Source organism: Acanthochromis polyacanthus, chromosome 3 (assembly GCF_021347895.1).
Source record: "Acanthochromis polyacanthus isolate Apoly-LR-REF ecotype Palm Island chromosome 3, KAUST_Apoly_ChrSc, whole genome shotgun sequence".
Classification (NCBI taxonomy): domain Eukaryota; kingdom Metazoa; phylum Chordata; class Actinopteri; family Pomacentridae; genus Acanthochromis; species Acanthochromis polyacanthus.
In genome coordinates this window covers 18,517,819-18,530,916 of record NC_067115.1, presented here as the reverse complement: position 1 = coordinate 18,530,916, position 13,098 = coordinate 18,517,819, and the positions used below count along the sequence as shown (strand labels likewise).

The following is a 13,098-nucleotide window of genomic DNA, read 5'->3' as shown; positions in this document are numbered from 1 at the left end:
TTTTTTATTGCACGCGGTTGAGTCATTCTAATGCTGCATTCATTGTCATCACACCTGCCAACCGCCTCAGCTAAAAATATAAAAAAGGATGAGGAAAAGATGGCCAGCGATAAATCACTGATTGCAGCGGATGATGACTTATATAATGGAAGATAATGCAAATGTCTGACTCTCACCTCTTGAAAGTTTGCTTTAAATAGGCGGCACATTAGCTGCCTGTATCACACAATCACATTCATATAAGCTGGCTTTACTTTACAGTGAATGGCAAGTTTTAGTTATTGTACTTTATATATAAGAAGAACAGAATAAAAGCAAGACATAAACGTGCAACATCTAAAATATTATATTTTGGTTTAAATGCCTGAACAGTCACAGCAGAATACACGCTCCTTGTTTATGTATTCTTGTCATATGGGAGAGTCATCTGCCTGAACATGTCCTATTAGTGTAATTAATGCAGTTTATACTGTTAATACATTCTTTCTTTGGGGTTAAGAAGCTGGAATTGCAGGAGGAATATTTTTCATTTAGAAAGCTCGCAGTTATAGATCTAAATCCAAGTGGAGGTTTATATTAGATTAGGTTTATATTGTTAATTTAAGTGCAGTGTACATATTTACTAGAGAATGATAGACTCCTGTGAAAATTACTTTTTGTGCCTCCTCTCTTTCAACATTCAGTCTCATCTGGTCGCTCAACAACAAACAATATCCTGCTGGGGTTTTTGGCTGAGTCTCCCACAGAAAGAGTCCAGTATTTCTGTTATTTTTGCTGAAACATGCACTGCCAGAGAAAAATATTAACACTACTGTCAGCTCATGATAATCAAAGGTTTACTGTTACACACATTTCCACACATAGTGTGTGCAGACTGTGTGAAAATGCATGCATATTTTATGTTTGCACATGCATGTGTTTGTGTATGTGTGTAAAGTGTGTCAGCAGCTTCACTTTTCCTTCACAGAAGCAAGTGATATTATACCTTGATTTAGTCCCTGATTGTGTCCAATTTAGCATAATTAAATCACATACTTACTCAGGTAGACTCTATAAGGTGCCTTCGAACAAATCCAAAGCTTCTTCTGTATTTAACACAAGAAACAAGTCATTATAGCAGCCAGCCTACAGTTTAGAGCCACTTATTTACCACCAGCAGCTACCTTAGCCCCAGGAAAGTTCTAAAAAATTTTATGAAGTTTGCTTCTTCCAGCCATCTTCGACACCTTCTCGATAAACTCTTCTCTCTCTCCATGTAACACAATTCTGTTTGGCAGGCTGTCTTGAAGGCATCTACAGCAAGCAGCTAATGTAATCTGCCATGCAATCTGGCTTGAGTGGGCTGCAGGCTGGTACAGCAGTTCGACACACACACACCTACACACATACACAAGCCAGAGAACTCATGCAAATGATAGCAGCCATGTTAAGTCCACATCAGGAATTGGCTGCCGTGAACAAATTCCTGGTCCCTGCCAGAAAAATGTATTCAGATTTAATATAAAGCATCTGAGTCAACAGCTGCTTGAATTATCAATACCTATTTTATCTGGCTACCACTGAAGATTTTTTTTATTTGGTTCAGATGAAGAGGGTTCAAATGAAGTTTAATAAAGGGAAAAACATGGTCTGGAAAGGTGTCAGCTGATTGGTTATTGGCTGATGTGCTTTGATGTTAATGTCATCTCTCCTCAAACTTAAATTAATTTTACTGAAGCACATTCGGTAAGAATCATCTTCCAAAACAGCCCCGACTCCTCTGTTGGTAATCTGATGTGCTTTTTTTTCATTTATCTTCAGTTCAACCACCAGTTTCATATTTTCAGAAACATTTTCCATCCAAATCAGTAGCTCAGGTAAAAATTCGGTCACGTGTCACAAGTGGACTTTGAATGTATGGAATAAGTAATGTTACATGATGGTACCTTTGACTGGAGGGGAGAAGCTTGATTCCCTAAGTGAGTGCAAAATGATGAGTGTGAGAATCACTCAGCTGAACCCTCCATTGGTCAAACACTCGAATCTGAGTGACTCCTTTTTTTTTTTTTTTTTGCAGTTCACCGACTGTCGGTGACAGGGTATAGACATGTTCAGCTGGATGTGACTTGGATGTCACATGAAGCAGCCGTACCTTAAACCCGTACGTGAACTGCTACCAGACCAGCAGAGACAGACAAACAGACTTTTTGGCAGCAGACTCTGAAATTCAATAATGAGTCACATAGATACAGTGACAGATATTTGGACAGTTTCCAGAAACACGAGTTGTGAGAAAGTGTGTGTTGTCAGTTGGAGTGAAATGGAGAAAGGGAGGTGCGGAGGAAGACAAAACAAGTTCTCTTTTCCTGGTACAGGACAGGCATAGCCCACTAACCTTGTTTTCTGCCTGTTATTCCTGCACACAGCTCTCCTCTGTCTGTTGGTGCTGAGGAAGCCACCCTCCTGTTTGTTGCAGCCACCCTATTGTTCATTGATTCTGTGCAAATATCCAGAGTAGGAATAAGTGAGTGCATTTTCCCATAGTTTCTTATCTCTGCTTGTTTCAGACACTGTGAATGTATGAGGACGCGTGCTTGAACCCTTTGCAGCCTGCAGTTCCTTTGGGATTGAGTGAGAGACAGTTGTAATAATTACATTTTGTTCCCTCGCTGATTCTTCCACTTCTGCAGAAAAGCATCATTTACAGTCCGAGCCGCCTCACTTCCCCTTTATCTCTGCATTAACCTTTTCATTACATTTTTCCTTTTGCCTCAATGCTCAGTTCTGCTAGTTGTTCTACTAACGCTGCTGTAGGAGTCAGTGCGTGTTATATGTAGGTGCAACGTAGGTGTGTGTAGGTCAGATCGGCGCTCAGAGTGGATATAGACGTGGGTGGATCAGGGAAGCCAGATTTTACTGTTGAACCTTATGGAGGAGTAGTGACTTTACAGTTTAAAGACAAAAATTCTCCCTAAACTCTTTCAACATCTTCTCACTGATAGAGCAGCAGTCGCAACAATCTACCTCGAATTCTGTTTCCTCTGTGTTGCTGCTGCCTTTGTGGTTTTCCTGTTGCTGCAGTTCCTGGCCAAATGTACACAGTGTGAGGTCAGGAAGAGACATTCACATTGCTGCTGGAAGCAAACTGAAACATTCATGGTAAAAATGTTTGTGCCTGTGAAAGCGAAGATATCAGAATGTGCTGCAGCCGCATCTTTCATCTTCGTGAATAGGTCGTAGGTTGCATGCAAAAAATATCTTCAGTGGTGCACGGTATCATTTTTTTATTTTCATATCTGGATAGACTAGCTGTGCTATACCTGAATTCAGAAAACCACTGATTTCTGAATGCTGGAAATGTAGCAAATCTCTAAATAATTTAAATAAATCCACAAGTAATTCTGTTATTCAAGTCATTTTGGTCAAGTTTGATTATGGTATTCCAGCAAGCCCTGTGTATAATATCCTGTGCAGCAATACTATAGCTGTAATTTCTCCTTATCCTCAACTCTTATTTTTGTTTTTATCGTTCTTTATCCTCTCAGCTTCATTGCTTTTAAGGCTATTATGGGTGCACTCAGTAGGCAGGAACATTGTGTATGTGGTTGACCAATGAAGTTGCTACATAAGTTAAGTAGCCAAGGAGCGTGTGAGACAATAAATATTCATGTCTCAAAGTTCTGAGTCATTGTCATTTTGCAGCTACATGCACACAAATTGCTTTAGTGTGCAGCAGAACCTCTAGATTATCCCAGTTCAGTTTTCCTGTCACATCAGGTATAATTTTTTTCCAAAAGATTGGAGTTTTTCCATTTTCGTGTTCCATTCTTCTCTATCCTTTTCTTTTTTACTGAATATGCCCTTGCTACCAGATCTTCCTATTGAGTTAATTTTGTTCAAAAACATAACATTTTTGAGTTTTTATATATTTCATTTATTTCATTCTATGATTTAAAAAAAAGAAATATTGATAAGCACTGTTTTCTGTGTCCAGTTTGTCTTCACTTTGTCACTCCATGTTAGCAGTAAGTTTCACATTCAGAGAGCCAGTCATTAAAAATGAATAAGCAAAAATGATATCCTGCCTTTCACTGTTACACTCTCAATCCATGGAAGACATGCTGGAAGGCAGAGATGGGGTTGGATTAAAGCTCTGTCTGAGGTTTGGATGAAGCCTGTGGGTTGCCAAACGATAATCACTGCCCAATGATTTGAGCTGCTGTATCCGCTCTGCAGTCTTTTCTTACAGTAATTTCCATTCCTTTGTAGTGCCTGAGTCATTTTGCAGCAAAGCCAACAGGTTCTTGCCAAGAGAAAATTTACTTAAAAATCCTGCCATTACATTTTCCTGATGAATCAGAGTTAAGTTGGAGCAGCTGACAGCACTTGGTGGTGGTACTGCTGCCAGCGTTTTTTTTTTTTTTTTTTCCACTGCAGGGAGTTGGTCGCTGGGACAGCGGTGTCTCCTGTCTGAAGGTTCTGCAGTGAACTCATTGACTATACAAGTGTAAGCCTTGAAGAACAGTATGCTAAACATGTTTGTAGAACTATAGGATACATTTGATGTTAACGGCCTTTGAGGTCTGTCAAAACTCAGTATGCCTCCTGTTTTTAAGGAAATGCAGCCAATTTGCTGACATTCGATCATCAGTGGTTCACACAGTGTGGTTAGCACTCACAGCAAAAAAATTCTAGTTTGAAATTACTGGTTCGATAAGGCATTTCTGTGTATGGAATTTGCATGTTTTCAATGTGCTTGTGTGGGTTTATCTCCGTGTGCTACGTCCCACAGTCCTAAGACATGCATGTCAAGTTAACTGGTGGTTCTAAATTGCCTGTAGATGTGAATGTAAACTTGCTTGGTTATATGTCTCTTTGTGTTGGCCCTGTGATGAAGTGGTGACCCGGCCCAGTGTATCCTGCTTTAAGACCCTCTACAGGATGAAGTGGGTATAGCTAATAGATGGATGATGGATGAGCAATTCCTTGCTCAGCTAACTATCCATCCATCCATTATCTATACACCACTAAGTCCTCATGAGGGTCACGGTGGGCTGGAGTCTATCCCAGCTGGCTTAGGGTGAAGGCAGGGGACACCCTGGACATGTCACCAGTCTATCACAGGACTACATATAGAGACAAACAATCACACTTACATTCACATCTACTTACAATTTAGAATCAACAATTAACCTCAGCATGTTTTTGGACTGTGGGAGGAAGCCGGAGAACCTGGTGAAAACCCACGCATGCACATGGAGAACATGCAAACTCTATCAGAAAGATGGCCAGCTATGGTGCAGCCCTCAGCTAACTCGTAAGTAGCATATAGACATCCAAACTTGTGGGGCCTTCGTGTGACATACTCAATATACTGCAGTCTGCTCAATCCAGTTCCTTTTTGTTGATACAATGCAATATTACATGATGACAAAAAGCAACAGTGTGGCAAGTCAATAAACATTTTTCCAGCCACATTGTAAAGACTGGGATTTCAAAGGAGCACAGAGTTACACAGAGAGGGTGGAGAGTAAAACTTGAGGTTTCAGGTTTGTAGGCTGTGTTTGCACAGGGAGGTGAAAACAAACAGGACTGGCGTCACATTTGGACAAGGGTCATGTGATTTCAGCTGAAGGCAGGACCTAGTGTGTCTGTGTACGTGTTTCCACAGAATCAATAATGTCTTCAAAGAATGTAGCATCCAGCTGCACAATATTGAGAAGTAGTCCTGTTCACACACAGCCTCACCTGTAACATCTTGGTTTAGATGAAAGTGAATAATTGAAAATGGATCCTGATTCTGATTACCACTGTTTGCATTCTACTACATATTTATACTATTTGCTCTTAGAGATTCATTTTTCTGTTAGGCATTATTTTAAGCAAATAGTAGTGAACAAATCCGATTTAAGTTGAAAAATGACACCATATGACGACAGAAAAGCTTTGAAAATATCCACCGTTTCTAAAAAGAATATTTCACAGAAAGCAGTGCCACTTCTAACCTGTTTCTGTAGCTTGTTTCTGTCATATGAACATATAAATGCACACACCGACTCCCTCCTTTCAGTGTCTCTATGGAGCCCGCAGAACAGCTGAACTTTGTTGCTGTGAGCTTTCTGCTGCCAGACTCCCAGAAGCCATGTCATTGTTATTCCCAGTGTGTTGTCACTGTCCTGCTTCAGCTCCTCCTTCTCAGCATGTGCACTCTGCCTTCACACCGTTTTAACATGGCCCTCCGTTTTTTCTGATTTCATTCTTGCCTTCTTAATTGGTCTTTCTTTTTTCTTGTCCATTTCTGTTGTATGTTTTATGTTATGTATTTGGCTACAACGGAACATTCAAACTGATCTGGTAGAAGACACAGACTTGATTTGCAGCCCAGTGCAGCTTATTGTGCTGATACAAAATTTGGCCGGCACAGCTCCTTGGCCCAAGTAGGTTTAGTCAGCAACATAATGAGGCTTCTAAATGCAACAGAAAAACCAACAATGAAATCCAAACGTGTGTCGAAAGGCAAACTCATATATGATCACAATAAAGAAACGTTTTAAGATACTGAAGAGCAGACTTTTGCAAAACTGCACAAACAAATTCTGGCAATTTGCACACACGCACACATCTTGTTTGGTTGAAGTCATAAAGTTATATGGAAGGGAAAGCTCTGTGCCAGACAAGTTAAATTTCACAGTCTAGAGAACCCCCTGTTGGTCATGACTGGAAGTTCTGTTTGCAATGCCTGCTTCAGTTAATGGTCTTTTTTGTCTGTAGCTTATAAACCCATAATGTTATGCTCAGAGCAAACTTAAAATCAGCACACACTCTCACACGTCTGCACAATCTGCTGGGTTTTTATCTTTTCACCTTTATTCTCTGTTGTCATCCCATTACTAGAATCAGGACTTCTTTTTCTGCAGTGTTGCAGTGTATTCCCATGCTATATCATTTTATTTAGCTTGTATTGTCTGACATCCATTTTCTAGGTACTGCAGTGACATGCATGCCCCTGAATATGTAGGGCAGGACTGACCAGAACATTACGGATTGTTATTATTTTGACAAATAATATTGCATTATCCATATTAACTGACTGACTCTAGTTCTAGAGTCCCATATAGAAGCACAAGCCACTGAACACTGTCCCTTGTATAAATGTAATTCAGTAGCATGCATACAATCAGCATATGGAATATTCAACAAAATAGCCTTTACAGTACAAGAACTAAAATCTAAACGTGGAGCATTTGCTACAGAAGCTCATCAGTTCAATTACAGTTCATGTTCCCTAGAATTTCACTCAACTGTAACACATACAGCAAACATTGTGTTGATTGTTCTTGTATGCAAATGTAATGCAGGTAAAGCACTGTCAGTGTGAAGTTAAACTATCGGCTAGAGTCTGTAGATTTTAAGATTTACCCCTGTTAAGTCATCTCATGGGCGTCCCTTCAGCCTACCTACAGCTGACACTAAAAAATAATTCCTTGAATACACAACCTTCTATATGAAAAGGTAGCTGCTTTTCAGGTCTGCAGCACAGAGGCTATTTCATGAGGAAGAGGATGCAGACAGCTCTTATTGAACTCGCATTTCTATGCCGTTTCAATAAGAGCTGGTGAAATGTAAATAGACGGCAGCAAGGCATCAAGGTGAAATGTTTTTGTCAAAGAAATCAGCTAAAAAAGCCTACCTATGCTTCAGTCTTCTCTTTTCTGAAGTCAAATGCATCCAGATTAGGATGCACTCAACCACAAACACAGTATACTGTTGTCCTTTGAAGAGACTTGCTCAACACATTTCCACTGGATTTCTGACAAATCACGTGGTTGCCAGTTTAGGATCACTCAATATCTTCCCACACTTCAAGTTGCTTCTGCAACTGTCTCACTGTGTCTCTCTTTCTCTCTCTTGTGTGCGTGCACTCCACAGCAGCTCTCTCCCATCACTCACCGAACTTCACACCTCGCTATCTGTGCTCAGCACCCAAATCCTCCATCACAGGTGCTGAGGATAAAAGCAAATAATGAAAACCTGTTTGCCCTTGGCTTATCAAAGATCCATTGGAATGCGTTGGTACAACCGCATAGTCATTTTTACCAGCAGATCAAGTAATGATTAAATAATGTGTCATCATACAGTATTTGTTGCTCTTGTGAGTGTGTCACTGTGCCTTTTTGCGCCAGTTGCTGTATGTAATCAGCAGCGACAATCCCTCATTGATTTTGTTCATTTATCCCTGTTAATCCTGTCAGACTTGCTTCCCATTCAGAGTTATGACCGCAGGTTTAGCCCTGATGCCTTATATTCTTAGCATACTGGCTTAGCGCCTCCAGGTCAGAGGTCAGTTAGCATCATTGCTACATCAGTCTACCATTGTAGTGTGACTGATGGGGCCACATGGCGAGCCTCCTGCAGTCTCCATGGTCCAAGGTTTATCCAGGCAGGGAAGCATTTGCGTCGTCCCTGTGGGAACGCTCGGTGCATTGTGTGTCAATAAACACAGTGTGTGTGTATCTGTGCATACGTCTGACTGTGTTCAGCGATGTGTACATGCGTGTGTGTGTTTATGTGTGTGTCTTGTACTGTAGCTCAGGTCTGGCAGTGCTCCAGTGCTCAGGGCTAATGGAGTGCTAATGTCCCTGGTGTGCCCTTGTTTACTGAACAGCTAAATACAGGAGGACGAGAAGAGAGCCTTCGCCTACTTAAGCATGACACAGCTTGCGATGTTGAATCACTGCTCTCATAACACTTCCTGCGTTTGCTCCCTTTATGGCCCAGAACCATAAATAATCCTCAGAGGCTGTGTCTCGCCATCTGATCTGTAACACCTGGCCTTTATTGATGTTGACGTTCACCTGCTGATTAAAAGAAAGCATCTGTTTTTTTCCCTACCGAAGCAATTTGTTCTGTTGCTACCAAGCTGAATGTGAAGCACGACTTCAGTGTGTTCAGAAACAAAGAGACTGTTGTGCAAATGAAATCACTGGTTTTATAGAATCAATCACCAATGCTCAAACTTTTAATCTTTTCTTCTATTTCTTTCTCAGTGGGTGAAGGCAAAAACCTCATCCCCATGGACCCCAATGGCCTGTCTGATCCGTATGTCAAGCTCAAGCTTACACCAGATCCCAAAAATGAGACCAAGCAGAAGACCAAAACTATCCGCTCCAACCTCAACCCCAAATGGAATGAGACATTTACTTTGTGAGTACATTATCTACTGCCACTGTCCCACATATTGGCCTTTTTATTTGCATGGCATTGTAAATGTAATTAAAGTACTTGTTTTAAAAATGACAGTATAAACTAACCTGCCAAAGCATAGGCTTTTTTTTCTTCTGTATAATAACATTAATGTACTATACAGCAAGCTGAAGCCTACAGATAAAGACCGCAGGCTGTCGGTGGAAGTGTGGGACTGGGATCGGACCACCAGGAACGACTTCATGGGAGCTCTTTCCTTCGGCGTGTCCGAGCTCATGAAGGCTCCAGTCTGTGGCTGGTAATGCTTCTTTAAGAATCAGTCATTGTTGTTGATTATAATGTATTATTTGAAATTACAGACATTTTCACAAGTTCCAAAATATTGCTTCTCTGCTATGAAATATGTTATAGAACATCTTCCAGATCTTTATAAAAGTTGGATTTTCAAATATAATTGTGAACGATTGCTTCATAATGATTGTTTTATTCCACTAAGCACTTTAATTTAACCTTGGTGAGGATTGGATTTCAAGTGCTATTGTTACTCGATACATTTTAAATTCATTACCTACGTATTTCTCTTCAGTAACCTCGGGCAATTAGACCTTAAGATTTGTTGAATGGTAGGACACAAACATAGGAACACACTGAATAGCTTTAGTTGTGTATGTCTTTGAGCTCTTGTGGCCTTTTTAGTCATAAACAGTTGCATTACATGCATACAACAGCAGGCACAAAAATGTCAACAATTCAGCTTTGACGGTTTACGAAGCAGTCCTCTGGTGCCTCTTTGAATCCAGCAAACACTGTTACAGATTGCAGCTCAAGCTAAGAACACTAAGTTTGGAACTATACCGCAACAGATGGTTTGTCTCAGAAGAGTTTTCCATTTTCACATATTTAAATGATTGTTAGGGTTATGCCCACTTGAATTGGGCCAAATACGCCAGAGGCAGAAAATTTGTTGCTTTACCATCAGATATATCCAGGTTAAGGTTAAAGTCAGTGGAAGTGTAGAATAGTAGCATGGAAGAAAAGAAGGTAAAGAAAAATAATCCGTCAACTTTTCACCTCACAACCTTTCTCTCCCATCCTCTTTTTCTCCGTCTTCTTCCACTTCTTGTCTCTTTTCAGGTATAAGTTACTGTGCCAGGAAGAGGGGGAGTACTACAATGTTCCCATCTCAGAAGAGGATGATGGTAATGAGGAACTGAGGCAGAAATTTGAGGTGAGAATTGCACTAAAACAACCACCATTGTGCCTTCTTGTCACTTTGTCCATCTGTATTAATTTGAATTGTTGACTTGTTGAGAATCATAAGGAAGCATATAAACAATGTCCCTGTCAGTTTTTTTGGACAGTTTTTTTTAGCTCATTGTAAATGCTTTCTGCTTTCTGTTTATGAAAGGCTCCATGTGCTACTTCTCTCTGCAGTAACATGGAAATGTTTGGTGACTACATGGTATTTTAGTTACTGTTTAGGTTTGGTGTCTTTCCTCAGTTTGTCCAACTTTGTTTGTGTCATTTAAATAAATCCAGGCAACTTTTTCCTCGATCCACTGCTAACAGGTGCGTATGAGCACCTGCATAGCTGATTCAACCAGCCTGAGCTCAAAGACAAGTATGTCCAGCAGAATTATTGAATTGTTCCATGCTCCACCAAGCTGCACAGCTGTTAAATTGAAGATAACTGTGTGACAGCTGCAGCTTTCAAAGGCCTCTTCATCTTATGGTTTCTTTACAGTCTGAGAGTTTGTTTTGTGCTTGTGTATGTTGTTAGAATTTTATACTGACATCTGTGAGATTCCAGACTGGAGTTGAACAACATTTCATACATTCTTTATACACCAGCAACTGTCTTTTAAACTACGAAGTCATTTTCTTTTGCAAGACTTGGTTACTGATCCGACGCCTGATGTACCATCAACCTAGATAATCATTTGTATGCGATGAGACTGAAAATTGAATCAGGTTTTCTTTTTAATGAAACATGTTTGTGTGTCTATAACAGTTTTGACTTGTTACATTTTAACCTCAGAAATGCCATAATATGGACGTTTTCAGAGGATAAATGTGAACTTATTTTTAATCATCACTTACCTTAGCAATTGTTTGATTCCCATAAGTAGTTTTTTATGTTTCTCCTAAACAGATGCCGCAATTCAAAGGACTCTTTGAATTTAAGTTTCTCAGTCAAGTGGTAGTGCCATTTAATGATGATGACCATCATAGCGTCTGTCAATGATTCGTTAAAGTGACTTTTATGAACAGTATTGGAGTCCCCGAAATCCCAAACTCCTAAACTCCTTAAATGACACCTGAACACTTGGACTTAGACTTTTTGCAAAATCCCTGTCAGTGGAGATTACAGATTAGATGCTGTTGTCTGCTCTTTTCCTTTATCCAGCTCCTTGCATCAGTGCTTCTGGCTTGACTGAGCAAAGCAGTTCTCACTGTGGTACTCTGATCATCGCATTGTTCAGCCTCTCGGTGGGAGCTCATGTCGCTCAAGAGAACTTTTTGAAGTTATTTTCTGTGACATTTCTGCTGCATAAAATGGAGAATAGTGAATGGAATGACAAAGAATGAAAAGACAGGCTGTACAATTCATTTTGTGAAATGTGTCATGAAAAAAACTGTTAAAACACTGTCGTCGTACTTAATCTGGTTCCTGTACTTTTACAATACAGCCTGACATCACTATTGAGGTACTGTCAATGTACTTATACTACAATAGATAAAAGAAATGGACATTTTCATGATTTCTGCTGTCTTCATATAAAAATATCCTGAACTAAGTGTTTAAAATAATCTTCAGAGTTACTTTGCAGCTTCATAAAACATGTCTGTCACTTGTTGAAGGAGTTTGCAACGTAGGCCAAGTAATTTTGAGACTTTTGAAGCTTTTTTTCTATTTAGTGATGGGACATCAACAGATCATGTTAGGAGGTTTGTTAGTGTCATGGTAAGGAAAAGAGGTGCAGAGTGGGCATTTTGAGGAAGGGCCGAGAAAGTCTCAAGTAGTCTAAACCTCACATCATCTATTGCTTGTAATTGCCAAGGTAACGGGTACAGAATGCCAGCAGTGCATAAGTTCATCAAAATCGATTGCATGATGTATGCTGGATGAAATTTTGGTCACATACATGTCAGAATTAAACAGTTGGTCTGTCACACCAACAGACACACAATCTTCTACTTTACAGATGCTTTAAAGTGGAAGATTGTTTTAACAACAGGATCAACATTAGCATCCTAATGCACAGGATTCAAAAACATCTATGCTAACGTGGCTACACTGTTTGATAAACCTCAAATCAAACGTTTCATCATAATTTTGCATCTCCAGGTCTCAAGTTTAAGCACCTTGACAGTATGCTGTTTTGAACTCACTATGGCCAGGAGAACTTCTCTCTCGTCTTTCTCCTTTTTTCCTCTTCATAAACCCCTTCTGTGGTTCTCTCCCTCTTTTCCCTTAGCTTCCTGCTCCCTCCTGTGTGCTTGGTGAGACTTATACTGTACAAATGCTTCTTCATCCCGTGTCACATTGTCATATTTAATGCAAGAGTTTCTCTCTTCCTTTCTCCACGTCTTGCCCCTGCTCTCAGGACTGCCAAATTAACTTTAATCTAAAGGTAGCTCTCCTCTCCTCTCCTCTCCTCTCCTCTCCTCTCCTCTCCTCTCCTCTCCTCTCCTCTCCTCTCCTCTTGTCTCGTCTTGTGGTGACTTGTTCCTTCACTTCTCCTCATGTCTGATCATTTGTATGTGGTTTACAAGCTACTACAAATCGATCCAGTTTACTAACAATTTGTAAGTTCTGGATAAGGAGTTAGAAATTAAAGCTAAAAAAACGAAAAACCACCAAATGGAGATTTAGTTGCTGCTCCTTTCTGTGACAGTCCAGCTCTTCTCTGT

The 13,098-nt window shown here is 40.1% G+C and overlaps 1 protein-coding gene across 4 annotated transcripts in view; it reads left to right on the top strand.

Annotated features, from left to right (window-relative positions):
• Window positions 1-13,098, top strand: part of prkcaa (protein kinase C, alpha, a) — a 148,921-nt gene that overhangs the window by 87,084 nt on the left and 48,739 nt on the right. For 2 of the 4 annotated variants that reach the window (XM_022205429.2, XM_022205430.2), the window contains exons 6-9: window positions 9,027-9,183; window positions 9,347-9,481; window positions 10,318-10,411; window positions 12,792-12,818. In XM_022205429.2, coding sequence (XP_022061121.1) covers window positions 9,027-9,183; window positions 9,347-9,481; window positions 10,318-10,411; window positions 12,792-12,818 — 413 coding nt within the window. The remainder of the gene's footprint in view (window positions 1-9,026; window positions 9,184-9,346; window positions 9,482-10,317; window positions 10,412-12,791; window positions 12,819-13,098) is intronic. The other 2 variants (XM_022205431.2, XM_022205433.2) reach the window with 1 other exon arrangement.